Source organism: Heterocephalus glaber, unplaced genomic scaffold, assembly GCF_053883595.1.
Source record: "Heterocephalus glaber isolate CG9 unplaced genomic scaffold, H.glaber_assembly_v1.0 deba00001579, whole genome shotgun sequence".
Lineage (NCBI taxonomy): Eukaryota > Metazoa > Chordata > Mammalia > Rodentia > Bathyergidae > Heterocephalus > Heterocephalus glaber.
The window spans coordinates 1,222,464-1,250,362 of record NW_028258360.1 but is presented as its reverse complement, the minus strand read 5'-3'; the positions used below and the strand labels follow the sequence as shown (position 1 = coordinate 1,250,362).

Here is a 27,899-nt window from a genome sequence, read left to right as displayed (position 1 = left end):
TTTGAAAAAAGTTTACTTGAAAAAGTGCCTAAATTGAAGGTGTTACGCATACCCTCCCAGATAACTATAAGGTGAATGTGCGGGGGGGGGGGGTTAACAAGGGATTTTGTAGCCCAGGATTGGAGGGTGCATTGGCTTCTAAGTGTTCTTTTAAAGCCCAGTATACACAAAATGTGCTTGTTAGTAGAACTTTGATAGAGTCCTGGGACCCACCCCCAACACCAGAGGGGCCAGAGGATTCCAAATGCCAAGGAATGGGACCAGGTGTGTTAGCTGCAGCCTCCTGGTCCTGCCTTGGCTTTTGTCAGTGTTGCCATTTGCTATGAGCTTTCAGAAGTGGGCTGTGTGTGTGTGTGTGTGTGCATGCGTGTGCGAGCATGCCTGTTTGCGTGCATGTGTGCAGTGGGGGTGTGGTACGTAGCAGGGTCAGATGCAGTGAGTTCTGTGTGTCCAGTGCAGCTCAGTGGCTTCTCTGGAAGTTTCAGACTCAGGCTTCAGGCTTCGGTGAGGCAGCAGTGAGCAGCGTGGGCTGGAGCGCAGGAGCGCGTGGGAACGGACCCCCCCCTCCATGCGCTACTGAGGAGCCTGTTCTGCAATGGGCCTTTTCTTCCCCTGCTCCCTTCTTATTGTAATTCAGAGTTCTAACTCATCTCTCAGCTGTTTTCATTGAATTTAACTTGGGTAATTATACAAGCACTGAAAAGAAACCCAAATGCCTTAGGGATGGTAATTAGTCAAAAACCCCATAAGATTTAATTTTGAGTTCTGTGCTTTTATTTTTAAAGGGCTTATTTCCATATTGCTTAAAAATGGAGTCGTATGTATGCACGTGTGCGTGTTGGGGTGATGTCTCGACTTCTGGTGCCTCGATGTGGGCAGTTAACTTTGCCAGGTTTGCTTTCTTTCATCTGCTGCCTCCTGCCTACCTGGTTCCTTCCAGGTAGTCTGTGTCTCTTCAGAGAAGTTAAACCAGTTTTAATAATATTCCTAGCAGAAGGTAAATCTGTCCTTGCTACCAAGAGAATTGCGTCCTGATTTCCAAAGCCCAACCACTGATTGCTGGCAGCACAGTGGCCAGGGGACCATGGTGCCACTCACTTGCTGCTTTCCTGTTGGGTTTGGCGTTCTCTTTACTCCCTGATGTCATGGTGCTAGGCAGTGGGCCCTGTGGCCCTGGGCTGGCAGTGCCCCAGCAGCAGGCCCTGGGTCAGGGTGACACGTGCTCGGTGCACTTGATGGACTGGCAGGTCAGGACTGGCACGAGGGCTGATCTCTACAGTGTGCTGGGTTCCTGTGTAGGTGATCCCAGGTATCTTGACATTTTGTGTTTATGTTTGTGTTTGTGTTCGGTGGTCATTTTCCGAAGTATTCTTGCTAATATATTGTCCTGTGTTGGGTGGCGGCTTCCCTGGTTGGCTGTCCTGTGTCCCCTCCCAGGCAGCTGAGCCCAAGACACACCTGCAGGCTCCCATGCCCTGTGGTGGCCTTGCCTCCCCGATTGCCAGCAGGAGCTTGGCTGTGACCTCTAACCTCTGAGCACTCTGTGGAGTGCTCTTCCTCCTAGATTTGTTCCTCCCAAAGCAACCAGCAGGCAAGCTGCTAGGTACAGGTCACAATGGCCATGCCTAGCCAGGGGCCTCAGCTGTAGTTTTGCTTTTCTAAATGGTTATCTACAAGTTGTTTAGGTGGATATGTGTTCTCGTCTTTCTAGAATATTCTGCTAACTAGAAGAAAAGAAGATGGCTTTGTGCACTATTTTATAATTGTTCTGGGTTTCTTGTAACTTTAAGTTTGCATTCCAAACTCTCCATTTCTCACCTATGAAAGCAAAACATATAAAAAATGTGTTAATATGACTTTAAAATGTCTCTGGGAAGCAAAACTTTTTAAGTAGTGCATTGTCATTCCTGTTCCAAACCCAGTTAATCAAGGTATTTCTAACCGACAATTTTCAAATAAAAAGAAGACATTGTGTAGAAAGTGAACATAAGAAAGGGCCCAACAGGTAAAACAGTGAAGCCCTGTGGGGCCATGAGGTAGGCTGGAAGTTACCTGCCTTCAGCCAGACCCGGTGTCATGCCTAGGCGCAGGGTAAGTGAAGAGCAGGCCCAGATTCTTGGCCCTTCTCTCCTTGACCAGGGGCACCAAGAAACATTTTGAGCTGAGGCCAGCCTATGAGTGAAGAGCTGCCTTCTCCAGCAGGCCCGGAAAGGTGTTTTAGATTACAGATCATTCGCTGCATGTCTTAGTAGCCACCTGACTAGTCAGCAGCCAGTGTGACAGGCCCCTGGGTGGATCCAAAGGCTGTCCGTGTCTGGTGGCTGTACCGCCCGTCCACACCTCTTCGGGGCTAACCTACACTGGCCTCCTCTCCAGGAACTCAGGTAGCAGCTGCAGGCAAGTCTGACTTGTTTTGTTTTATTGCATGTTGGATTCCAGTAAGTGACTGAGTTTAGGAGGTCACAAGTCTGTTTTTAGAAGTGCTCCAGAAATACCCAGATGCCTGGGGACATCATGAATATACGATGATGCGCTTCTGTTTCTGATCAGGGGCTGGGAAGCTTGTTGAACTCCATTGCAGACTGGTGAGGGGCCTGCAGACCACCTTCTCCCTGAACTCATTTAGGGTTTCTCTAGGTCAGATTTCTTTGAATTATAATTTACACACAACAAATCCATAGATTAAATGCACGGGATGGTGGTTTTGACTAATGGCTCCCTCCCCCCGCCCGAGCCACCTGGATCGAGGTGGGTAGTGTCCTTACGCCACCCCGAAGGGCAATGGCCTCCTGCCCCACTGATCTTTGCGGTCCTAGGTCACATGTCACAGTTACGGCCCTCTGTGGCCCCCTGCGCCCTCGGCCCTGCTCCTGGAGGCCCTTGGTTCTCTCCGGACCTGGCCTCCCCTCAAGGTGTGGCTCTGAGAAGCCTGTGGATCTGCACCAGCCATGTGGGACCGAGAGGCTTTGAGTGCTCTTGGGCTGAGGCCATGTCGCTGTGAGGCCTTGCACTCCTGGCGGTCACCCATGGTCTTTACCTCCAAGCTGCAGGTGGCATCGAGGCTCCTAGGTGGCACCCATACCGCCTTGGCACCTTCCGTGGCATCTGTGCCTGGCCTTGGCACCCTGGCTACTTTTCCAACCTGCCTGGCACACAGGGCTCCTGTCCCAGCCCGGGTCACTGGGATTTTCCAGCTGCAGCTTCAGCTTCCTGTCCCCTGCAAGCGGGAAGGGCAGCTGTGAAGGCTTGGGCTGCATTGTTGGTTGCTGTGTTTTGAAGATGGCAACATAGTTGCCTTTAAAGTGATGTCATATGAAAAAGTGATTTTTGTTTGTTTATTTGTTTTTTGGTACCAGGGATTGAACTCAGGAAATTGCGCTTGCGAGGCAGGCGGCGGAACCACTGAGCTAAATGCCCGGCCTGAAAAAATGATTTTTTGCTGTGGCCAAAGAGTAGAAACCCACGAAAGCTTGACGAGGCCGCGTTCCTCAGGCTGGTGTGGCGTCGGGACCATAGAGTGCCATTGTTTTCCCAGCCTGGGGGAGTCTAAGCTGGGGGCAGGTGAGGTGGGGCCCCTGGCCTCTGATTTGAAAGGTGCCGGCTTTCCCCGGGCCACGTGAGGAAGGGGCTTCGGCGGCCACTTTCCGGGGGGTCGAGAGGGGCTGGCGAGGCCGGCTTCAGCAGGAAGCCCTGGGGCTGGCTGTAAAGAAACTACTGAGCCACAGAACGAGAGCATCAAAGCGCCCACAGGATGCACGCGGCCCTGGCCGGCACCGAGCCAGAGCTGCACGGGAACGCTGACTCCTGAGCTGCCCGCGCTCGCAGGCGGGGCCCGAGTTCAAAGTTCACGGCATTTTGTTTTTTCACCTGTTTCCTACAGTTCTAAGAAACTTCTGAAGAATTAATGTGTAACTATATCGGACACTCAGCCTTTTCTGCAGGGAAAAGTGTTACGGTGGGGGAGGCGGGAAGCTGCTACTTAGCTGCCGTGCGAAGTTTCTGTAAAATACAGAAAGCCGTCTTTGGGGTCAGTGCGCCCGCATCTCCACCCCCTGGGCCAGGTCTGTGCTTGCTCCAGGCACTGCCCAGCCGAGGACCGGGGCGGCAGGTGGCACTTTGTCACTGTGACCTGACGGCCTAACAGTGATCACCGTGCCCTTCCTCACTTGGGGAGGGGTAGCAGGAAAGGCCCTGCTCGTGCCACCTTTGACCCAAGACGGTGAGCGCTGAAAGCTGAGAAGCAGTCCAGGAAGAGAAGGGAAGTTCTCTGCCAGGCAGTTCTTTGGGCTGCGTGGTTCTGGTTCTGGAAATTTCTCCTCCAGCCAGAAGTGAAGGGCAGAGCTGGCTCAGGCGGGGTCCTGGGCTTCACACCTCCCACATCCCACAGCCCTTCATTTTACTTTTTCTTACCACAGTCTTCATCTGCCACCTGGTCATGTTAGTGGCCAATTTCTCACACGGAGAAGGTTGCCGCAATGATGTACAGATTGTACTAACATTTCCATGTGCCGTTAAATTTTAATACAAACATTAAACCGTTCTAAAAAAGGGTTAACCCTTTTTTAAAGGTTGTTTTTATGTTGCACAGTGATCTCTTTGGAAACTGACCTAAGAATTAATCATTACTCCATTTTTTTTTGTTCACTTGCTGTGTGTGTTTATGTATGAAGCGTAGACGGAGCATACGCAAAATAGCTGTAATTTGTACACTATCATAATAAACTCTTAAATCCTGCCTTTTACACTCTTGCCACCAGGTGGCTAGGAAAAAATTAAACAGGTCAAATGCGAGAATTATGCAAAAGACTTGTAATCACTTTCAATTTCTGCTTCAGTGATGAAATATGAAACTATAGATGGATGGTGCTTCAGGAAAGAAACTGCTGAATATGCAACAGGCATTTCTAGCAGCACTGGCCCTGGGGACATTTGCATCAGTGTTTTTGTTTTTTTTTTAAAGACGGGCAATGTTAAACTAGTCAGACTTTGCTGACCTGACACTTGTGGAGACTCTGGGCCTGTCCCCCTCCAGCTGGGCCCTGGATGTCCACATTGCTCCCAGCCTGCCAGGTTGGGGACAGAGGCTGAACTTCTGGGTCCCGAGCAGAGGCACCTCAGGCCTGGCCCTGTGGCCGGCCTCACACTGATCTCACGGTGTGGCTGGCATTTGGAGAGACGCTGCTTAAGTCACGTGGAACAGGCTCTGGAGCCTGAGAGGAAGCTTCTCCGCACTGCACGTTACTATCTCCTGCGTGCCTGTCTTCAATTCTGTCCATTAGGGATGGGGACATACACTGTCAGACTTATGTTCATGGACAACATCTGTTAAGGGTAGGGACAGTGCCCCACAGCGTGGACGGTGCCCCAGACCTGAAACCCTGCCTGTTTCCTGGCGCTGTGTCACGTGGCCACCCAGCCTCTCGTGTGAGTTCAGGGTCGCTCTTTGGGCCTGTCACTTACTCACTCTGACAAGTAACCTCTCGGTTGTACACCATTTTATTCAAACTTGCTTTTGGATTCAAAGTGAACATGAGTGCCTTAATCCTCTAATGGGAATTAATTGCTTGTTTCAAGTGCTTAACTCTGATCCTTTCCCAATTCCCACAGGGACAAGTTGCTTCCTGAAGGACTGGAGTTTGTTGTTCAAAACGCAATCAGAAAAGGTAATGATGTTTTTCTTATGAAAGAAGCCAAAATGCAGAACATAAAATATTTCATTGCATAAGTAATGTTCTCAAACTAATTTTACATTACAAAGGATACATTTGTTGAACTATTACTTAGAAAGAAAAAAAAGTTAACTTCTTTTGCCTGGTTTTCTGTTGTGGAAGTCAGCCGTCATCTGCAGAGGAAAGTTACTGAACTGATTTTCCACACAGTTGGAATTAACATCCTGTGGTCTAAATCAATGATATCACCTTCCTAAGCATTCATATTGGTTCTGAGAAATACTTAAGACCACTACCACTATTTGATATGGCTTGATTGCCTTATACTCACTTTCATTTTTAGGCGCTTAATCAAGAAAAATATAGCTAACAGATGTTTGTAAAGGATGGCATTGGGATAAAAGATTGTAAAGGATAGAGACCTTGGGAGGAACAGAGTAAGGAAGGGTCAGGGGGACCAGGGCATCAGCATCCATCAGGCGCTAGTGCCGGGCACACAGCTGTCAGGCAGTAGAGATTAGCCCACAGGGAAATACGGCAGGCCCTGTTTTATAATGGATAAAACAAACTCTCAGACTTCAGTACAGCAGCTGAGGGGTGGAGGCAGGACCTGTCATTATGCCACACTGAACTTCTCATACTTACTGTGCACTGTGTCCTTAATATCCACCTGCAAAACACGGAGGCTACCCTGCCTCACATTCCACATGGGGCCTGGGCCCACACTGTCTAGGCCTGTGTTCAGGCCTACCTGGGACATCCACCCTCTGTCCAAGGAGAGTAACAGAAGGCTTTGTTTTGCTGTGGAAAAGCCCAAATGCTTACCTATAGTTCTTTCCTACTATGCCAAACTCTCCCATTTCATCCAAGACTCCACCAGGAAAAGAGCTAGTATGGTGGGAAGGGGAGAGGGAAGACACAGCAGCACCCCCTGCTGCAGTGGCAGTGCCCTCCTCCCAGGTGTGGCCCATGGGCTGGGTGTGTCATGGCAGGGCCCTGAGTCTGTTTTAGCCAGAATGAATCACAGGCACAGGTTAGGTTACCCCGGCTGTTGTAATGTGCTTTTCATGTGTCCTGCTGGCTGTGACCTTCCCAGCAGCCCTTGGGAATGGGCTGAAGCTGACAGATAAGGAACAAGAGTATAGAAAGACAGAGAACTGAGAACTCAGAACAGAACAAAGTAAAGCCAAAGCCAGTAGAAGAAAAGGAGTAGTCGAGATTAGAGCAAAGATAAAATAAAGAACAGAAAAACAACAGAGAAAAATCAACTGTGTTAGCTTTCTTTCATTGTGACAAAATACCTGAGGAAAAACAACTTAAATGGGAAAGGTTTATTCTGGCTTATGTTTCAGAGGTTGCAGTTCATGGTCAGCTGGCTCTATGGCTTCTGGCCTTGGGGAGTCAGAGCATCATGGCAGAAGCAGGTGGGGGAGTGTGGCAGAAGCCAGAGACAGAGAATAAGGCAGAGCAGGGGCTGGGAACAAGGCAGACCCGCCAGGGGTACACCCCAGGCAACCTACTCCTCCAGCAAGGGCCACTATCTCCTCGTAATGCCATCTGCTGGCAACCATGCCTGTGCTGGGGGACAGTTTAGATCCAAACCGTAACATCAGTGGCACTAAGAATTTGCTGTTTGGAGAGAGTGACAAATTGATGAATCTTTAATGGGGATGGGGAATGGGACAGGGAGTGGGAGGATGAGCAAAATCTGAAATGAGAGGACATTAGAAGCCATTTGATAGAAATGAAAAGGATTCTGAGGGAATGCTGTGAACAATTATCTGAAACGAAATGGGAGACTATCCCGGGATGAATATCCCTCGATGAAGACTGGATGGATAAAAATTCTAAACAGAATACCAGCAAACAGAATTCAGCAATACATTACAATCAAGTGAGATTTATTCCTGGACTGCAAAGATAGGACATAGAAAAAAAAAATCACTGTGATACATTAGGCTAACAATAAAAAACATACAGTCATCTCTATTTCATGGTAAGAACACTCAAAATAGGAACAGAAAGAAATTGCTTCAACAGAGTAAAGGCCATATATAAAAGCTCACAGCAACTGGATCAGTAAACTTTATTATTTTTATGAAGGGCTTCCAGTTTTCTATAGTTACTCCACCGTTACTCCCACCACCAGTGCACAGGGCTCCAATTTCTGCACATCCTCACCACCATGTGTTAACGTGGTTTTGTTTTTGGAAGTACTCATCCTCACACAGGTGAGGCGGGATTTCACTGTGGTTTTGATTTGCATATCCCTGATAGTGACCTTGAGCATCAAGTCCTTTGCCCAATATCATAACTGAGTTTTTTGTTGTGTTTTTTTAATTTACGTATTCTCAGTAATAATCGCTATCAGATACAGTATATGATTTGCACTTACTTTCTCCTATCCCATAGGTTGTGTTTTTCACGGTAGATTGAATTCCTTAGTATGCAGAAGTTTTAAAATTTGTTGCAGTCCAAATTATTTTTAATTTTATTGTCATATCAGCCAGGGATTTAGCTCAGTGGTTCCGCCACCTACCCCGCAAGCTCAAGGACCCGAGTTTGATCCCTGGTACCAAAAAAAAGAATTTTATTATCATATCCAGCAGTCACTGAAGGTCATCAGGGTGGCCTCCGTGACTGAGTCCTGCTGGCTGTATAAGAGGGAAGAAACCAGGACAGGTACACACGCATTTTCTCTCCCCAGCATGGTGCACTTGGAACCTTCAGCAAGGCCATCCAGGTGCGAACCCTGAACCTCCAAGACTGTGAGCTAAATCAGCCTCTTTTCCATAAAGTTACCATTACAGTAACACAAAACAGACTAAAGCACCACTCAAAAATCCTACCGAGACAGGAGAGGAGAGAAGGCCACAGAAGTATGAAAACTGGAAAACAGCGAGCAGTATTTGACTTGGCAGCTTGGTGACCTCAAAACCTGAAGTCAGTTCCTGTGCTGTGAGAAGCCCCTGGTAGCTGGATTGCAGCGGACTGTGCTGCGGGCAGCTGTGAGGGGCATGGGATGGAGAGAAATGCCTCATACTGACATGTGCCTGACCCTAACCTGCTATCCATCCCTCTCATGCCATAAATATCAGGAGACCCAGAAGGAAGGGAGGAAGAGGGAAGACATTCCCCCATGACCCAAGGTGAGTGTCTGGGCCGAAATTCCCAGCATAAAGAATGAAAAAGAAAACAAACATGTGTCCTCATCATCATAGCCTTTCAGAATCTGGGATGGGACGAGAGCTCAGGCCTCCTGAGGAAGAAGTTAAAGTCACACCGAAGCAGTCTCCGTGACAGCCCTGGACTTCTCAGCAGGAACCCAGGAGACTGGAAGACGGTGAGAAACACTTTCTAAGATCATTCACCTGGCCAAGTTACTAACCGAGTGGGAAATAAGCTTCAGCAAAATGAGGGACTCAGCCATGAAAGGGACAGGCTCTAGCATGGGCAGCGGAAGGGCCATCCGGGACCCAGCCAGAGCGAGCGAGACTGGAGGGACCAGCACCAGGAAAAGTGCTGGATGACAGCCTGGGCAATCTGAGCGGACACCAAAGCAAAACAAGCCCAAGGCCGTTTCTACTCCAAGAAAAAGAAGAAAGTGCCGCAGGAAGGGATTTAATCACAGTATACTGTGTGTCTTCGCTGAGAGCAGTGTTTACATAGTTTGAACACGGAGATGAATGTGGATTTGGCCCAGACTGGTGTGGGCTCTTGGGAGGTGGTGGGGCAGGTGGAGAACAACTGCTGGCTGTGGTGGTGACAGGACGCTGCAGGCGCACACAGCCACGCAGCCCTCGCCACAGCCCTGAGGCAGGCGGCGGCTGCAGTCCCTGCATTCAGTTTCTAGTTGGAGTTGCGGCTCAGAGAGGGTCAACGATTGGCCTAAAGTTACCCAGTATAAAGTGTTAGGGCCAGGATTTCAACAGGCAGGGTGGTTCTAAAGTCTGAACTTTAAACCACCGTGCCTGCCTGTCTTTGGTGCAGGGAGGCAAGACATAATTTAAAACATCAAGAATCAGCAGTGGGATTAACAGCATGGAGAGAGATACCTAAGGTTAACAGTCGAGGAGCTTGACAGAGTTGCCTCTGAGGAATGAGAAAGGGTAGGGCTTTTTTTTTTTCTTGTACAGCTGTTCACAGATTTCCTGGGACATCTCTTCTTGGTTTTTGTCTTTTGCAGGGCTGGGGGTGGAACCCAGGGCCACACGTGTCGGCAGGCGCTCACCACTGACCTGCACCCCAGCCCAAGCCCTGTGCAGTTCTCCTGCACTGTAGTCCCCTCTCTGAAGTCTGTCCCCCGGACAACTGCCAGCAGCTGTCATTAAATGGCACCGGGCAGAGGGCAGTGAAACACAGGGCTTTGCAGGGGGGCCCCTACTCCCTTTCCATTTGTGTTTGAGTCACTTGTGTCCTTATGTAACAGTCCATGGCCCAGACCTGGGCGAGTGTAGGTATTTACCTTCACGTGGAGCCAGGGTTGCTGCTGTGAGTCACAGTGAGTCATCATGAGCATCATTACCCTCTAAGACCTTGAGAAAGGAAATACGACAGGTGCCACTGTTAGAATTCTGCTGGGCCAGACTGCCAAGGCCAAAATGGAAATGCAGAGCTTTCTCTCTGGTAGCTGGATTGCAGGTGATTATTTTTCATGTCTCTTTGCTCATTGCTATCCCTCACTTTTCTCTGATGTTTACTGTACAAATTTCAAAATCCTTTTAAAAAGATTGAAAACTTCCTGAGAAGCTGGAAGTTGTGTGGGGCAGCCCAGGCCAGGCTGTCCCCATGTGCAAGTGACTGTATTCTTGAAATGAGTGCCTTTTCCCAATACACTGCTGTTAAGGGTGCTGGAGCTCCTGGACCCTCGGCGCCCCCCCCACACCAGTGCTGAGAGGTGGTCCCAGGAGCAGCTGTTCACCAGACAGGTGTGGCCAGGAGGTCCCCACTGGGGCCTGGCCTCGAAGCTGCTCCACTTGGGATGGTCAGGGGAGGGAGGTGTCAGGTATGAGTCTGGTGGTCTCAGCTTGGGGGCCTTTGCTCCTGAGAGGAGGGGACAGAAGCCTGGGGAGGCCTAAGTGAGGCCATCTGAATGCAGTGGGCAGCTGAGAAAGCCCCCTGCAGCTCCTGCCTGAGCCAGGAAAGGCTGCGATCAGAGGGCTCTGTGAGCCAGGCCATTGGCCACCGGAAGTAGCACTTCTGCGAAGGGTCTGCCTGGCCAGATGGCACGGGGTGGCTGACATGCCCTTTCTTCTGCCAAACCAGACAGGTGTCATAGGGCACAGGCCCCAAAGTACAAAGCAGAGCCACTGCCAAGTCCCCTCAAACACATGGAAGATTTTTACAGTCACAAATATTTGCACTTTCTTTAGACCAAGGATTGGCAGGTACAGGTTAGTCTGGCCTGGTGTCTATTTTCTAACAGCCCACAAGCTAAGAATGGCTTCAAAATCCCTTCCCTTCCTCCTTTTTTTTGTACTGGGGGATTGAACCTGTGCACTGAGCTACAGCCCCAGCCCTTTTTTTTGAGTCTTGCTAAATTACTAAATTGCCCAAGCTGGGCTAGAACTTGTGATCCTCCTGCCTCAGCCTCCCAGAGTGCTGGGATTGCAGGTGTGCTCCACCATGCCTGTCTGACTTGTACATTTTTAAATGGCTGAAAAAAATCAAAGTATTTCATGACATGTGAAAATTGTATGAATTTCTAAATTTGTGTCCATAAAGCAAGTTTGAGTGAGACACTATCACACTTGTTTACTTGTCTACAGCCAGCAGAAGGGTGCGAGAGGGGAGCCCCAGCCCTGCAGGCCTAGCAGGTGTTCCCTCTGGCCCAGTCCGGCAGCTCCACCCCACTCGTGACATGCTCCTGTCTCTCCCCGCAGCCCCCAGGCAGATGGCACTGGTCTTCGTGTACGGCACCCTGAAGCGAGGCCAGCCCAACCACGAGGTCCTGCTGGACAGTGCCAATGGCTCTGCAGCTTTCCGGGGCCGCGGCCACACGGCCGAGCCCTACCCGCTGGTGATCGCTGGCGAGCACAACATCCCCTGGCTGCTCCACCTCCCGGGCAGGGGCCACCGTGTGGCAGGCGAGATCTACACAGTGGACGAGCAGATGCTGCACTTCCTCGATAACTTCGAGGGCTGTCCTGACATGTACCAGCGCACAGCCCTGCAGGTGGCAGTGCTAGAGTGGGAGGGCAGAGATGGCCCCGGGGACTGCATGCAGTGCTTCGTGTACAGCACGGCCACCTATGCGCCCGAGTGGGTCCACCTCCCCTACCACAACAGCTATGACTCGGAGGGGCCACATGGGCTGCGCTACAACCCCCGGGAAAACAGGTGAGAAGGGCTGGCGGTGGCAAGGACAGAGGGGGCTGCATAGCGTCGTCACCTCGGCTCAGTGCGGACCCCAGGGCAGGAGCAGACCAGCGCATCAGCCATCAGTCTCAGTCTGTATAGCAGAACTCTCAGTGGTGACACTGCGGCGAGACTGGGCCCTTAAACCATTCTGTCGGATTCTGTAGCAAGACTTGCTGCTTAGGGCCAGGGATTTAGCTCAGTGGTTTCACTGCCTGCTGCGCAAGCGCAAGGACCTGAGTTCGATCCCCAGTACCAAAAAAAAAAAAAGACTTGCTGCTTAAAGGGCACCCGTGGGCTTGGGTGTATCAGAAGAAAAACCTCCATTGCTAATTCCCCTAAACGGCATTTAAAGGACTCATATGATACACTTTTCTTTCTTCTTTTTGTTTCATTTTCCTCCGAAGATCAGGGACTGTAAAGACTGGGGTTTGCAGATGACTTTACTGATTCTGGCCTGCAGCACCTAGTGAGAAGATTTAATAAAAGCTGATTTTTGAATGACTCAATATAATTAAAAAATCCTCATGAAAAACATGCTGTCCTATCGAGTACATGTAGCACATTTTTCATAATTTTCAGACCACACAGAAACTGTTAATGATGTCCATTTGAAATTAAACTCCGTGTTTTGAGAGCAGCCCCCATGTGCGGTGCTACCTGCGGTCGTCCTCTTTTCAGTGTACTTTTCTGATGGAAGGTTCTTTTTATTCTAACTGAGCAAAGGCATGCACACCCACTTGCTGGGAGACACAGCTGAGCACCCGGACTTCCCGGGAAGCCGCTCCATGCCAGATCCCAGCACCAGGCCGTCACTGCTTCCAGAGGCGCAGCGCCTGGGGGTAGGCCTTTCAGAGAAGAACCAACATGCTAGTAATTTGTTCTTCAGGGCTGACAGAAGGCTTAGCTTCCAAATACAAACAGCACTTAAAATAATGTTAGCAACGCAAGAAGTACCAATTACTACCCACCTCCATCTGATAATCTGTCAGCAGAGATTCAAGTTGGTGCACGACTCTGCTTCTACTTACCAGCAAAGGATGAAATGGATTCCAAGAATTTCAGAACCAATTGAAGATGCAGCTGCTGGTCGTTAGTAACCTCGTTCTCCATCGGGAAAGCTCTCTTACACTTCAACTTAATGGTAGACTGTGATCCTAACTACATCTGGCACAAAAACATGATCATTATTTTTAGCCTCTTTTCCTTAATTGGAAAGTTGCTTTGCACAACACAAAAAGGCGAGGATGGGTATCAGCTGCCAATCTGGTGGCAGCTCTTCCCACTGGGGCTGCAGGTGAGGCGGCCCCTAGGGACCCAGCCTGCAGCCTTGGGGAAGGGACAGGCAATGTCCTGTCCTCCAGCTCAGGCAGCAGGCCCTAAGTGACCTCCTGACCAGGCGGCTGTCCACTGTGACACCTGTGTGGAGCCCTGGAGGAAGGCACTTCCAGAATCACTGGCGGCACCACCTCGTCTTTAAGGAGCCCCAAGAGCTAGTCCTCAGTTACCAGAGAGAGGAGGGTAATCAGACTATAAAATGGCAAATGCTGACTTAATAACATCAGAGGCAAAGAAGTGAATTTATATGTTTTCTAAAAGGACCACAATGAAATCCTGGTATTAATAGTCAACTGGGACAGCCTGTCCCAGCCTGTCGCCTATGTGTATACTGTCTTCAGAAAAAGGGGCAAACTAATATTTAGACAAATTTTTGGCTTTATTGATTTAATTTTGACACTGGGAAATCTCACAGCAGAAGTACAAATCACATGTACAAGTATTTATATCAATAAAAATTTCTGTTGGTGATTTTTTTGGCAGTGTTGGGACTGACTTGTGGAATAAATATGATGCAGGGCCATTCATAGGAGTGTGGGCTCCGGTCTGGCTGGGCGGAGAGGATGCAAATACTTCACTCCAGTTCCACCAGCAGATCGCCTTCTCCAACTGTGTCCCCAGCTTTACAGTGCACAGATTTCACCTTAAATTTTAAAAATGGGGGAGAGTGAACGTCATTAACTGGACGAGCAGGGAGAAGCCCAACTCTGCTTCTGGATGGGGTGGGCTCAAGCCTGCAGCTCAGGTCTCAGCCCCACTGCAGGGACCAGTGACGTCCGATGGGAGGCTGTGACTCACTCCTTTCTTCCTCTCATCAGCCCGAGGAAGAATGTCCTTGAGAATTTCAGACATAGTTTGCCAGCTGCCAAACTTGGGTCCAGGCTACATTTTTTTTTTTTCCAGTACTGAAAATTGAATCCAGGGCCTTATGGATATTAGGCATGTGTTTGACCATTAGGCTGCATCCTCACACCTTTTTTTTTTTTTTTGGTACCAGGGATCGAACTTGGGACCTTGCACTTTCAAGGCAGGCAGTGGAGCCACTGAGCTAAATCCCCAGCCCCTCACACCTTTTAATATTTTATTCAGAGACAGCTTCTCGCTAAGTTCCACAGACCAGGCCTGCACTTACAGCCCTTCTGCCTCAGCCTCCTGAGCAGCTGGGACTACAGAAGTGTACCACCACATCTGGCTCAGGCCCCATCTTAAAGCCTTATGTGTCGTGCTGCTGACTCAACAGCCAGCTCCCCGCCCTTCCTATGGTTTTAGTTTGTAGGAATGTTCACAGAGTTAATGACATAGTTTCATGTTAAAAATAATTTTTAAAAACTAAACAATAGTCCAAACAAGTACTAATTAAAAGGAGAGACTCCCTTGACTGGTCACAGCCCTCCTTTTGAAAAGAAATAAAACACCGAGGAGCCCCATGGCCATATATTTGCCCTTGGCATGACAGGGAATGTAGAACTGTACATTCTCATTCTACTGATGACTCCCCCCAGAAATCAAGTTTTGCTTGCCCAGATTTGTATTCAGGTTGAGAATTAGGCGGGGGCCGAAGTGCCTAAGAGACAGTCATCTCCTCAGAGGTGGCTGCCTGGGTGTGAACATGAACAGTGGACTAACTGACCGCATGGCTGACAGGCGAACAGCAGCGAGGCCAGTGTGTCTGGGATGTGCCCTACCCCTCCACACCAGGCGGACTGCACGGACCCTTTTCTCTTAAACTTGAGTCCAGCTTCTTTAACACTGTGAAGCTGTTTGGTGAATGCTTCATGGGGCTCACTTCATAGGCGTCATTTTGTTTCTTGTTTCTTTGGCAGCACTGGAGACTGAACTGAGCCTCACACTTACCAGGCAAGTGCTGTATCTCTGGGTGGCATCCTTATCCCTTTATTTTTTTCAATTTTTTTGTTTTTGAAACAAGGTCTCTCCAAGGCTCATGGTGGCCTTGAACTTGCTGTCCTCCTGCCTCTGCCTCCTGAGTAGCTGGGATTACAGGGATGTCCCATCTTACCCAGCTAGGTGGCTGTTTTTTCATGATCTTGACGCCTTTGAAAGTTACATAAATGTTCTTAATGATGGTACAATTACTAGAGGGTCTGTATCCATTGTAAACCTTTTCTCTGGGAGGAAAAATGAACTTCCCAGGTAAGAACCATCAGCCTTAGACTCAGCCAGACCACTCTGGCTCTGCCTTGGTGCCACTGGCTCAAGGCCTAGGGATGGGGAGTGGAATGGAATGGAGAGGAGGGATTCGGGCTCCAGGGCTCAGGCCAGAGGAACAGCTTAAAGTGGGATTTGCCAGCCCGCACCCAGTAACACCCGAGGAGCAGCTCTGGGTCGCTGTGGGAGCGGCTACACCTCCCCTGCGAGACCCAGCCCAGCCGCAAACACAGGATGCCTGGGGGATGCGCTCCTGCTGCTTGGAGAACCAAGGCCAGGCTCCTTACTGCTCTGGGCCCCCCACATTCCATGACACTATCTGACATAAATAATCTCAAAGAACAAAACAGTTTCCATATGAACAGGAACCTGCATTCTCTTGTCCATTTTTAAATGTCAAATTTAGGAAGGATTCCTGAACACTCCGAAAATTGTGCCAACCCCACAGAGCAGCCAGCCTGGGTGTCCCACGTGCACAGGGACCTGTTTCCCTGGGTGGGGACAGATGGGTGCATGGGCCTTTCCCTGAGAACTGGTCTCACTCACTGTCTTTTGGAGTGACACAAGACAGACAGAGTTCTGCATCTTTCCTGAGGTAAGCTAACAGATCTCTCTCTATACCGGTGTACCCAGGGTGAGGCCATGGCACAGGACCCAGCCAGCCTCTGCTACTGTCCTCACACTGCCAGATCACGCTCCACCAAATGTCCTTCAGGAGAGGGCTGCTGCCCACTAAGGGCATCTCTTCAGGCACAGGCACAACAGTGAGGTGATGCTTCACAGGGCTTTCCCATTTTCCTCAAGAAAAAAAAAATACATTCAAAAAGTTTCACTCTTCACCAAATTTAGGACTGATACATCTTTCTCCTCTTTTTTCTCCCTGAATCATTAAGCCCCACATGTGTACAAGGGGTTTCAGTTCCTCTTGATCTACAATTGAATTGTTCTCTTGTGGAGAAATTATCTTGAAGAGTTACATTAATTTTTGCAATCTGTAAAACCGTTTCCTGCTGTGTCACCTAAGTCTCAGATAACTAACTGCCTCGAAGACAGATGTAAACATTAAAAATTAAAGACCCCTTAATTTGAAAGACATTAAGGTTAAGAACGATTGTTCTTTGACTCCGTGAGCAGAGAGACTCTGTGAGGCAAGGATGCATGGATGAAGGAGGAAGCCCTCTAGGAAAGGAGAGCTGGCAGGGTCACTTCCACCCATGGTCACTTCCAGGCCAGACCACGCGGGATTCACAGTCAGAAGTTCTGCTGGCATGGGCTGGGGGGAACTTGGGGACATACCTTGCCTGTCTTCCCAGCTGTCATACTGTTCTGCATTTTCATGGCTTCAATCACACAAATTTCCTGACCTTCTGCTACCTGGAAAATGAATTAAAAATGGACTGAAGTTTTAAAGTCATTCTAACTTTCTAGTAACACCCAAGAATGAAACCATTAAGGAATTCTTTGTCAAAAATGCACATTCATTGAAACAGCAGCAACCACCTCTGGGCCTTCTCTTTCCAAGTTCATCTTGAAGAGACAGAGAAAGGCCATTCCTTCACTCACAGAGCCCTCATTAGAAAACCTGACAGTGGAGGATGGGAGTGCCACTCAGCTCGAGGGTTTCCATAGTGACTCTGAATCTGAAACAGGTGATGCGAAACTGGAATGTCCTGAATACCTAAAATGTCCGGAATAGCACATCTCTACAGACAGAAAGACTGACAGCTGCCTGGGATCAGGCATAGAGGAAGGACTGCGGATCGGCACAGGGTTTCCTCTCAGGTGGTAGACTTGTTCTAAAATTGTGGTGATTGCCAGGCATGGTGGCCCATGCTTATACTCCTAGCACTTAGGCTGAGACAAAAGGATCACTGCCAATTCAAGGCCAGCCTCGGCTATGTAGTGAGTTCAAGGCCAGCCTGAACTGCACAGTGAGACCCTACCTCAAAAATATATATATATCATGATGGTCACTGCACAAGTCTCTGCATAGACAAAAGCCACTGTATGTGAGTTATACCTCAGTGAGGCTGTTGCCCTGGGGAGCTGGGAGGACAGCTCAGGGCAGGACCCCGAGGACCACTGTCCCCGCCTCTGCAAGGCATGCAGTGCTGACACAAGGCGGCCCTGCCCCGAGAAGCACCTTCCCCTGCCTTGCCGGGAATGACTTTCAGAGTCCCGCCTTGCAGGGAGACGGCAGCTCAGGCAGGAACTCACACAGGCTGTGTGTTCTGCTGTTTGCCTTTTATTCAGAGGGAAATCCGGGCTGAGCCGGGTGCAAACCCCCCGGGCATTAAACCGGAGGCGGCCGTCCAGGAATCGGCTGTGACTAAAAAGCCACTCTTATTTATTCACTTTTCTCTGGCCTCGATGGCTAAGTATCGATGAGCTGGGCCAGATTTCCCCGAGCTTTGTGGAAACGGGCCTCCTGGTCCCTGGGACTGTAGGACTAGGCCCTGTGGGGTGTGGGGCTTGGGGGCCGCGCTGCACAGGCCTCGAGGACAGTCGCACCCCTGGGGCTATACTCTGCCATTGCCGCAGCAGTGCATGCAGAATGTTCTTCCTGCAGTCCCGTGATCCCCAAGTCCCTGCCCGCCCCGCCTGTGGCCAAGCTGTCTTTCTGGCAGCGCACAGTGCCTGAGCCCCGTGCATTCTTTTCCTCTGCTGTTCAGGTGGTAGGCTGCTTTTTCCTGGCACAGAAATATAGGAAGAGAGGGGATGCCAAAGCTTCAGAGCTGGCACAGAGAAGGCACTGTGCTGGCGAGCAGGGCTCCGAGGCACTGTGCTCACTGCCACTTTTGATTCTTGTCACCAGGCGTCTGCATTCCACAGACAGGGTGGCAACCTTCAAGGCCTGCTCTTCACAAGGTAAGGACTCGGTAGGGGCAAGGTGTCAGGGCAACTGCTCCATGTCCTCATTTTCGACCTTTTTTCTCTCTGCAGAGGAAGGGAGGGACCAGGAAGGACAGGAGAAGGCCAAACCCTCCAAAGTGGTCCCTGCCACTGAGCTCGGCATAGGAGGGCCCCGTGGGCCCAACCTGTGGCTCCTTAGACAGAGCTGAGGGTCCAGCTGCTGGACCCCAGCCGCCCTCACCTGTGAGCTGGGCACCCAGACAACAGGGCAGGGTGGCCCTTTGGGGAATGCACGTGAGGAAATTCTATCCAAAGCAGGAATCAATTCCCCGATTCTGGGCTCTGGTCCCTGTTCCCTTCACAGACGATGAGCCCCCACTGTGCACACAGGTACATGTGTGCTGGCCTCCTACAGCCCACCCAGCCCATCTTCTGCGAGCATCTGAGGGCCCCATCTTCGCACCTTCACCCCTACCCATCAGTTCCTTGTGGGTGGCACAGCCTCACCCTTCTGCCAGCAGCTGTGCCCTGCCACTGCCTACCCCTCTCCTCCCATTCTTGGACCTTCTGGCCAGACAGCGCCCTGCTTCTCACGTGGGTCTTCTCCAAGCATGGAGAAGAGAGCAAGCCTGCAGATCGCCAGTGCTCATGCACAGAGACAAAGGCCAGCTGACGGTGATGCCTAACAAAGATGCTAACGGACAGCTGGGACAGGCCACAGCCCCCTCCAAGTCCTGCTACAACCTAGGAACCAAGGGAGGGACAACAACAAGCTCCTGGCTGCCCCGACCCCCTCCCTGTCTGGCTCTGGGTGCTTGTAACATGGGTGACTTGCAAAGAGCTGACCTACCAGTGTCTATAAGTGCTATGTCCCAGTCATTAATCAGACAAGTGAAACCTGTGGGTTAGCCAGAGACTCTCAGAAGTAGGAGGTTCCAAAGGTAACACAGTCCCTTCCGCTGGCCATGTGACTAAAAGGACATCAAAGAAAGTACATCCCAATCCAAAGGGACCCCAGCTTCTACGTGACGCCCAGCACAGCACGGAGTCACAGAAGCAGACCCCAGTTCCACCTGCCTTCTCCCTCCCTTCCTCTCACTGTGTCTGCTGCTCTGCTTGTACTAGTTAGCCAGAAAGGGGAACCTCAGTCATGCATTTCTCCTCTGTTCACTATAAGCAGTCTCTTTCGTAGAGTTTTCTTTCATTCAGCCCCAAAAGCTGATATCCTTGATACCCTACCCACAGTGAGCTACCTTTTGTCCAATATATCCATGTACACAAACACACACCTGTATAGACAAGCTTCATCTAATTCTAACATATTCATCCCTGAAAAAAAATCAAGTCAAGGAAGCAAATACCTTTAACACAAACTGTGTGCCGAGAATGCAGTGGACACAGAGCACATGTGCCAGGTGCTGGGCAGCGGCTTCACGGGAGTGTGCTCCAGAACTGGGGCTCTCACCAAGGCCCCTCTGGGCTCCGGTGAGACCTGCTTTCTCTGGCTGCCAATGCCCCTGCAGGATATGCTGCACCCAGGGGCTGTAGAGCTGGGCAGGGGCCCCACCAAGGCAGCACCTTCTGCCTGCCTGGGTGTTCGGGAAGCCAGGCATTAATCGGGTACATGAAGCAGCCCCTCAGGGCTGGCAGGGCCCGCCTCTGCCACATGCGCACACACTTCTCTAACACTTTTGTGAATCATTTGATAAGGACTTAATGGTTGTGACAGATGTCTCCAATGTTGGGCTTACTAAATGGTCACAAGCCTGGCAAGTCTTTCTGATGAGCCTACTCGGGCTGATGTATTTCTCTGTCTAATTGGTGCAAAGTTTGGAGGCCTGAATCCTGTATCTTTCATCCGGCTTATTGCGTCCTCTCCTCTGACATGGGGTCAAGGTTCACATTCACATCCGATTATCAGAGCAGCACTCATTAAGCGGGAGTCAGCCTTGCCCCCAAATGAGTAAGCTTGAGAGAGAACTCGGCCCATTTACTCAGCAGATTTTCTCATGTTTAGGGGGTCTGAATGTCACCCGCCATTGCTCTGTGCTGAAGAGTTTCAGACATCTCCAGCTGATGATTAATTGTGAGTGATGGGAAATAAAATCCAGTAAAGCCAGCTGCTTGCCATGGTCGGCAAAATGACTCTAATGGATAGAGGCTGCCAATTTTCCAGTTTTACTGGCAAGTCTTCCAAGTGTAATTAAGGGAAGTTATAAATGATATGGAAATCTATCAAGTTCCATTTATTTTCAGAGGACTCTTTCCCCAGAGACTGTTATCTTGAAGCTTATAGTACGCTTTGTTGTGCTAATGATTTAAGCCACATCTTGTTTCTGATTAAAGCCCCCAATCTCCTTCTACCAAGTCCTCTTCACTCTCTTCACTCCTTCTGCAAAGATTAAAAGACACAGAACCTGGCCAGGGATTTAGCTCAGTGGTTTCGCCGCCTGCTTTGCAGGCACAAGGACCCGAGTTCAATCCCTGGTACCAAAAAAAAATACATAAATAAAAAAAATAAAAGACACAGAACCTTCTCCTGCACATGCACCTCTCGGAAAAAGCCATGGCTGGGACACATTTGGCAACATGTATCATGCAAACTGCAAAGAAAGCCCACAGAAAGTGGGGAAAGAAAGGAGGGCAGGGAGGGAGAAGATTGCCGCCATACACAAAAGGAAGACCCCAAAAGTAGAGACTTGAAAGCTGCACTTGGGACCAGATACTCATCAGAAGGTGGTGTAGCCCACTAATGTTATTTGATTTGGAATAAAAGCATGAAAATGATGGCAGAGCCCTAAAATTGGAGATGTAAAGGATGACTGCACAGTATTCCATTTCTCAATTTCATCCTTCAGAGCCACAAAATGGGGGTGATACAGTGACTGGATGAGATTTACAGTAACAGCTGTGGTCTTCCCACACAAGGGAGGCCCTTCTAATGGGCTGAGGTCTGTTGGCAACAGACGGGGAGGAACAAAACAAGGTTCCCTATTAAGAGTGTGCAGTCATATTTCTGATAAAGAAAATCATTATGGGAGTCAGGTTTCCTTTAAGACAGCTCCCACCCTCTTTTGTCGACCGAAAGCAGGGCCATTTTAAAGGTGCTCGAGCTTAAATATAGGCAAGAGGACACAAATGGCGTCGGGCTGGATCCCCCCTCGGAAGCCCTCTAGCAACTGTAAAGAATGCAGAGGAAACGGTGCCAGTGGCATATGGCTTTCTACTGTGCTAAACATTCATACAAAAGACAGGTTCATCAGTCATTGGAGTATCTGGATAAAAAATTAGCTCCTGATGGATGGTATTTTGAGCTTACCTGCTGCTAGTACATTACCAGAGAAACACAGGTTTTGAAACCCACACGACATTAGAAACTGCAGACCATGAAACACGACACGTGCAGGAGCACATAATGCACACCAGATTATACAAAATAATAAATAAGCTATTTAAGCCCTCTGCCTAAAATTGGGCCCGCTGCAAGGAACCCTGGGTCACTTCTACGAAGGCCAATTAATGCACAGCATCTGCTGTATAGAAGCAGGGCATGAAGCACTTCCGAATGATTTCGGCAATTAAAAGAAAACTGTTTCCTGCCTGTTCCGACAGCAACTGTTTCCCTGCAAGAGTGAGCACCAAATCGCCGTGTGCAACTAAAAAACTCAGCCCTCTTTTTGGGGGAGAGGAGCAGGGCGTGCACGAATTTTGATAGAAAAAGGAGCCTTCCTTTGTTGTCCTACATTCTGTGTTTTTCTGCCAAATGAGACAGAAGGCTCGAAGGGCTTACCGGCCTGCTGCGGTCTCCCCTTCTGCTGCCGGGCCCCCGAAAACCAGGGATCAATGTCAGCCCTGCTGACGACTCCACACAAGTGAAAATCCTTCAATTATACTTTTAAAGACTGTGCCACTTAGCACAGGCTCCAACGCAGCGCGTCTAGAGGCCCGAGATCTAAGAAGGCAGTTCCGATTTGGTTGAAAGGCAGGCTGGAATCTGATTATCCCAACTTCCTCTTTCTGAGCTGCTAAGACAGCTGCTACATATGCCCTGGTATTTCCTGGAGAAGAAATGTGTTTCTTCCAACATCTTCATGTAAAGCGGGAGAGAGAAGGAAACCCAGGAGACTGTAATAGTTAGGTGAGGTGGAACCGTCATCCAATCACAGAGAGAAGGCTGCGTCCTTTCCAGAGATGCCTTAGGAGCCCTCCTCTGGGCACCACCGCCTTGGGGTGGCCTGTCCCCGCACCCTCACTTGGGACAGCGAAAGAAGGGGCCACATGTTTAATGCGGCTGCTGGCTCTGGGACTTTGGGGCTGTCCTCCATCCTCCTCATCTGGGACTCCCTGGAACTCTGGGGAACGGAGATCATGGTTAGGGCAAAACAAGTTCAGTTTTTCTTAAAAGGAAGAAAAATCATTACTACTCATTGTCCGCTTAGCTGAAAAATGGAGCCAAAGCCTGTAGTTAGAAAGAGAACTAATTAAAATGGATACTTTTTATAATTCTTCTATGAAATGAGTCTCAATTCTCTACCTTTGTGAAGTAGGTTGTTTTATTTATTTTTTTAGCTACCAGGGATCAAACCCAGGACCTTGCACTTACAAGGCAGGCGGTGGAACCACTGAGCTAAATCCCTGGCCCCAGTAGGTTGTTTTAAAGGACTCAGTAAAATGATAATTTTTTGCCAGGGATTTAGGTCAGTGGTTCCGCTGCCTGCCTTGCAAGCGGAAGGACCCCAGTTCGATCCCTGGTACAAAAAAAAAAAAAAAAAAGATAATTCTTCTTTAACTTTTTTTTTTTAATAAAAGAAAAAAGATATTTTGAATGTTGGTGAGGTTGAGAATGGTCATCTTCAACTATGTTTAAAACAAAGATAACATGCCCTCTCCTCTCAAAGGAGATCATTTCTTGGAAAACAGAATCAGTGCTAAGCTTACACAAGACTCGCCTACAATTTTAAATTTATTGGTCCATCAAAATATTTTTATTGATTACCATTAAGTTAAAATTATAAAAATTGGCAAATTTTTTCCAACAACAAAAGCTATCTCTACAATTTAAAAATAAATGTTAATCTGGAAAAGAATAAAGTGCCAGGTTCAAAGCCAGGCATGGTGGTGCATGTCTTAGTCCCAGGACTTGGGAGGCTGAGGCAGGAGGACTGCAAGCTTGTGTCCTGCCTAGGCAATCTGGTGAGAGTCTGTCTCAAAATTTAAAATAAAAAAGGGCTTGGGATGCAGCTCAGTTCGATGGCCCTGGGTTCAACCACCTAGGACTGAAACAAATAAACAAAAAAGGCCCGGCTCTGGAGTCATCACCTCTGAAGAAGATGGGGTAGAGAATTCAATGGGGGATAGGCCACTGGGCGAGTCGTGATATGCAAGGTTCTACTGCTAAACAGAAATCTGACAAATATGGTAAAGATGAACAGAGAGCATATGGGTACTTATGAAATTATTCTCCATAACTTTCTATACATTTGCAACATTTCATGATTTAACGTTAATGATGGCATGAATCTATATATACATGTTATGGAATATAATCTGAGGTTTGGGTATGAAACCAGCTTATTGTCAAACGAGCTGCTTCAATACCCCCTGCTATAAAATATGTAGATCTAATTATTGCCATCATTTTATGACTAAATCAAGGCAAGCAGAAGCTGGAAAATCTATCAGATAGCCAGGCTATCTCCTCTGCCAGAGAAAGATGCAATTACTGCAGCCGGGCTGCAATGAGGCCCCCAAGTGCAAAGCCAAATACCCAATCCAACCCTTCTCATCTAGGGTACCTAAGAGCTAAGAAGTTTTTAAAGCCTATTTCTTACAAAAAGTCTTATTTCTTCAAGAATGAAAAATAAAGGTTTCTTGCCAAGTTCACTTGCCAGTCTCCAAGACTGGCTATAAGTTCAGTTGCAAAAGCTTTGAAAACAAAGAGGAAGCGTGAATGTCAGGCTCCACAATGGGGCACCCGCATCTCAGTCTCCCGGCCATGGTCACCCAACTGCTAGGAGCCCTCCCCCTAAGGAGTCCAGGCCAGGAGGAGAAGCCAGGGTGAAATCCGAGTGGTGCTATTTAATGACTAAAACACCGGGTTTTCACCGGTATTCATTTCTTGCCTAAGGCGTTGTTCTCAAAAGCAATAAACCCAAACACCTAATTTCCCTTCTGCTAAAGGTCAGTCTGGATTCAAAGTGGATCTTCCCTAGTTTAGCCCCACAAAAATACTTCAGAACTTGTACTGATAGGAATGGGCTGAGGTGGCAAGAACAAGAATAGGTACCTAGGGCCACTGTTGGTTTCACAAAGAAGTCACAAACTAATAAGAAAGATGGAAATGGGTATACAGCCTGACGTGTTGTATCCTATTTAATCTTCTGATGCATTAAATTAAGATGCATCTGAGATGACTGCAGAATCCAAACAGCTCAAAAGAGTCAACTAAATGCAATGTTAAAATATCTCCTTGGATTGACTCTTTTTTGTTTTGTTTCTGATATCAAAAGACTAACAAAACAGATGTCCTTATTATGGTTTCCTTTTACTCCAAGTCAAAATAAATATCATACAATAAATGTAGCAGCTGAAAGTTTAATGTTAACACATGGACAAAATGTATTCCCGTTATTCTGAAAAAAATATATATATATTTTTAAATATTTTCATTCAAGAATATCATAAAGATAGAAGTTTAGCAAATTAAATGAGTCATAAAAGTGCTAGCTTTGATTACAGAAGAAGTGTTTCCAGTTTATAACAGTATCATGTGTGTGTGTGTGTGTGTGTATTTTCTGAATTAAAATGACAGTCACTATAAAAACATTTTGGTAGATATATACAAAAGACATGAAAATCATTCTATTTTTTTTCTGAATTAAGTTTGTGACTTGTGCCAGGTGTGTTGGCAAAGGCCTGTAATCCTAGCACTCAGGAGGCTGAGGCAGGAGGATTGCTTTGAGTTCAAGGCCAGTCTGAACTACACAGCAAGACCCTGTCTCAAAAAACAAAAACAGAAATAGTTTGTGATTTGTGTCTTTAGTACTTCACTCCTACTTTATGATTTATTTGCTTATATGCATTACTTCATACTATCTCCCAACATATTAAAAATAACTATTACACATATAATCATGTGAAAAAATGATTTGCCGCCACATTTAATGTCAAGTAGTACGTCACAGAGATTGAAAATCATCAGGAACTTTTGTGTGGGAAGCCTAAAAGTATTTAGAACAACACACAACTTCAGTGTGTAGGGCAGGGGAAATGTTTCAAGTGATCACTTCTCAGATCTCCACACAGCAAGCCCTCCAAGTGTGCATTTATGATATCTAAGCAGCCACCCCAAATCTCTGAGGCTTTTAAATTCTGGTCAAATTGTTTACTTCACAAACAGATTAGTTAGTTATGACTTACTGTGACACATTTGTAGAGCTTTTATTGTCAGACCGGCCATCCTAAAATTTGTCAAATTTTACTTATGTTCAACATAAAAATTACAGATTTCTCGATTTTAAGCTCTAAATACTGTTTCAAAGTAAAACAGAATGCTTATAGATCCTTAGTTGTTTTCAGGCCCCTGTTTTCCTTGAAAATACACACAGATGATTGATTCCTTTATCTTTCTGCTGATAAAAGCAGAACTTCACTCAGCTATTGTTATTGCTGAGAAAAACACAACATGCCCTGCAGTGTTAAAATAATCTAAAACCTGGGCGGGGATTTAGCTCAGTGGTTCCGCTGTCTGCCTCGCAAGCGCAAGGTCCCAAGTTCGCTCCCTGGTACCAAAAAAAAAAAAATGTAAAACCACACAACGTTAAAAGTTTCAAGTGATCCCCGGTACCAAAAAAAAAAAAAGTTTCAAAGGATATTTTCCTCTAATGGGCTCAAATGAATACTGTGCCCTTGATCCAAGGAAAGGTTCTTGTGTTTTAATTACTACATAAGGAACAACTGGACTATAAAAGTTCTTGTAGGAGCCAATGTTTAAACTTCTTACCCTGGTTTCAGCATCAGCAATTCGGGACATTTTTTCACAAATAATAGTAATGCAAGAGAAAACGCCATTTTATCACAACACAATAGCACAGAATATGAAAGGAAGTTCTGCAAGGCCCCAAAGGCAGGCATAAAAGCACGCATAGGCCTCCACCTGCCCAGCCCAGGCACAGGAGTACAAAGATGAAGGCCATTGAGATGACGGCCACTTTGCCAGCCAGTCCTGCAGGAGCTCTAACTTTAAGGAACACATAAAATATAGGCCCTATTTCTCTGTGGTAATATAATTTTATCAGTGGATTCTCAAACCATTCTTGAGCAACCATACTTAATTATTAATGGGTGTTCTCAATATCTGAGCAACACCAATGAAACCACCATGGATATCACTTTTCCTAAATGTCCTGCTTTCCCACATTAAGCTATTAGGCAGAAAATGGAAAGTATGAAGTCCAGACAGACCCTTTTGGTATGTGGGAAAGCAGGGCCACAAGATGGCAGTTAAGAATCCAGGACACTACCCTCGTCTGGCCTTGGAAGCTCAGCAGCTTTTCATCCTACACACCACTGGGCGGCCCATAGGGCAGGCTCAGAGAGGGCAGGACAGCACCTCGGTGCTGGGGGCAGGAACCAGCCCTCCTCCCAGCCCTGCCTCCTCCTGCATAGGTTCTCAGACCCAGGTGTTAGAAAAGGGAGGGTTTAAGGTAAACACTTATTATTATCAAGACAAAAAAGCACAAATGTGATTTTCTAATTAAAGGCATGTAATTAGTACTGACAAGCTCAGGCTGGCAATATCTGGACTATATAGCTTCCAGAAAAATCTTAAGTAGGAAAATGAAAGAAGAGAACAAACCAGCTTGCCATCTAGTCACTAGAAGATTCCACGAGCTGCTCTGATAATGAGGTGTGACTGTTCATCAGTGCTCCTCTGATGTCCCTAACCCTACAGAGGAAGACACACAAACAAGGCAGACACGTGTGTGTATCACTGTCACGGATCATCTTTCCCACATCCTAGCATCCAGAATTAGACAATTTTAGTGAATGCTTTTTTCTACCAATGCCCAGACCTTCCCTAAAGTAAACGTGAGGATGCAAGACTACTTAGCCTCTTCTGAATGTCCGGAAAAGCTGGTAGTTCTATTTCCTTATCACCAGGTAATGCCATGGTTAAGTCAGTTTTCCAACTTCATATTTCAGGGCTGACCATATAAAACAAATGAACCTGATCATTTTTATTTAATATTCTTTTGTTGTAAATACTTTTCTAGAAGCCAGTGCGAACTATGAGTCTTCCTGAATGTTAAGAGGGTATCTTATCTGCATTAATAAAGAAACCAGGAAGCATTTTATTACAATCTTTCCAGGAAAAGATGAAACCCTCAGTGATTTTGCTGAGATACAAAACTTAATCACCCTAACGTCCATGAAAGCCTATGGTGTTGGGCTTCTATCTTCCTACACATAAACAAAAATGCAAGTACCTAAGTACCTCTAGAAACCTGGTTACAT

General features: G+C 47.8%; 2 protein-coding genes across 32 annotated transcripts in view; one reads left to right on the top strand and one right to left on the bottom strand.

Moving 5' to 3' along the window:
- Positions 1-13,835, top strand: part of Ggact (gamma-glutamylamine cyclotransferase) — a 35,430-nt gene extending 21,595 nt beyond the window's left edge. For 9 of the 17 annotated variants that reach the window (XM_021239383.2, XM_087193213.1, XM_013077288.3 and 6 more), the window contains exons 2-3: positions 5,608-5,663; positions 11,552-13,835. In XM_021239383.2, the coding sequence (XP_021095042.1) occupies positions 11,563-12,012 (450 nt within the window). In that variant the 5' untranslated portion in view covers positions 5,608-5,663; positions 11,552-11,562 and the 3' untranslated portion in view covers positions 12,013-13,835. The other 8 variants (XM_087193209.1, XM_087193208.1, XM_087193214.1 and 5 more) reach the window with 7 other exon arrangements.
- The window catches only part of Pcca (propionyl-CoA carboxylase subunit alpha), a 399,147-nt gene continuing 384,972 nt past the window's right edge, over positions 13,725-27,899 (bottom strand). For 13 of the 15 annotated variants that reach the window (XR_015443859.1, XM_087193202.1, XM_021239371.2 and 10 more), the window contains 2 exons: positions 16,827-16,904; positions 13,725-14,007 (listed from right to left, as the gene is read on the bottom strand). Coding sequence is in view for 14 of the 15 variants with exons in the window: in XM_087193202.1 (XP_087049328.1) it covers positions 13,939-14,007; positions 16,827-16,904 (147 nt within the window). In the remaining variant the exon portion in view is untranslated. The remainder of the gene's footprint in view (positions 14,008-16,826; positions 16,905-27,899) is intronic. The other 2 variants (XM_021239372.2, XM_087193199.1) reach the window with 1 other exon arrangement.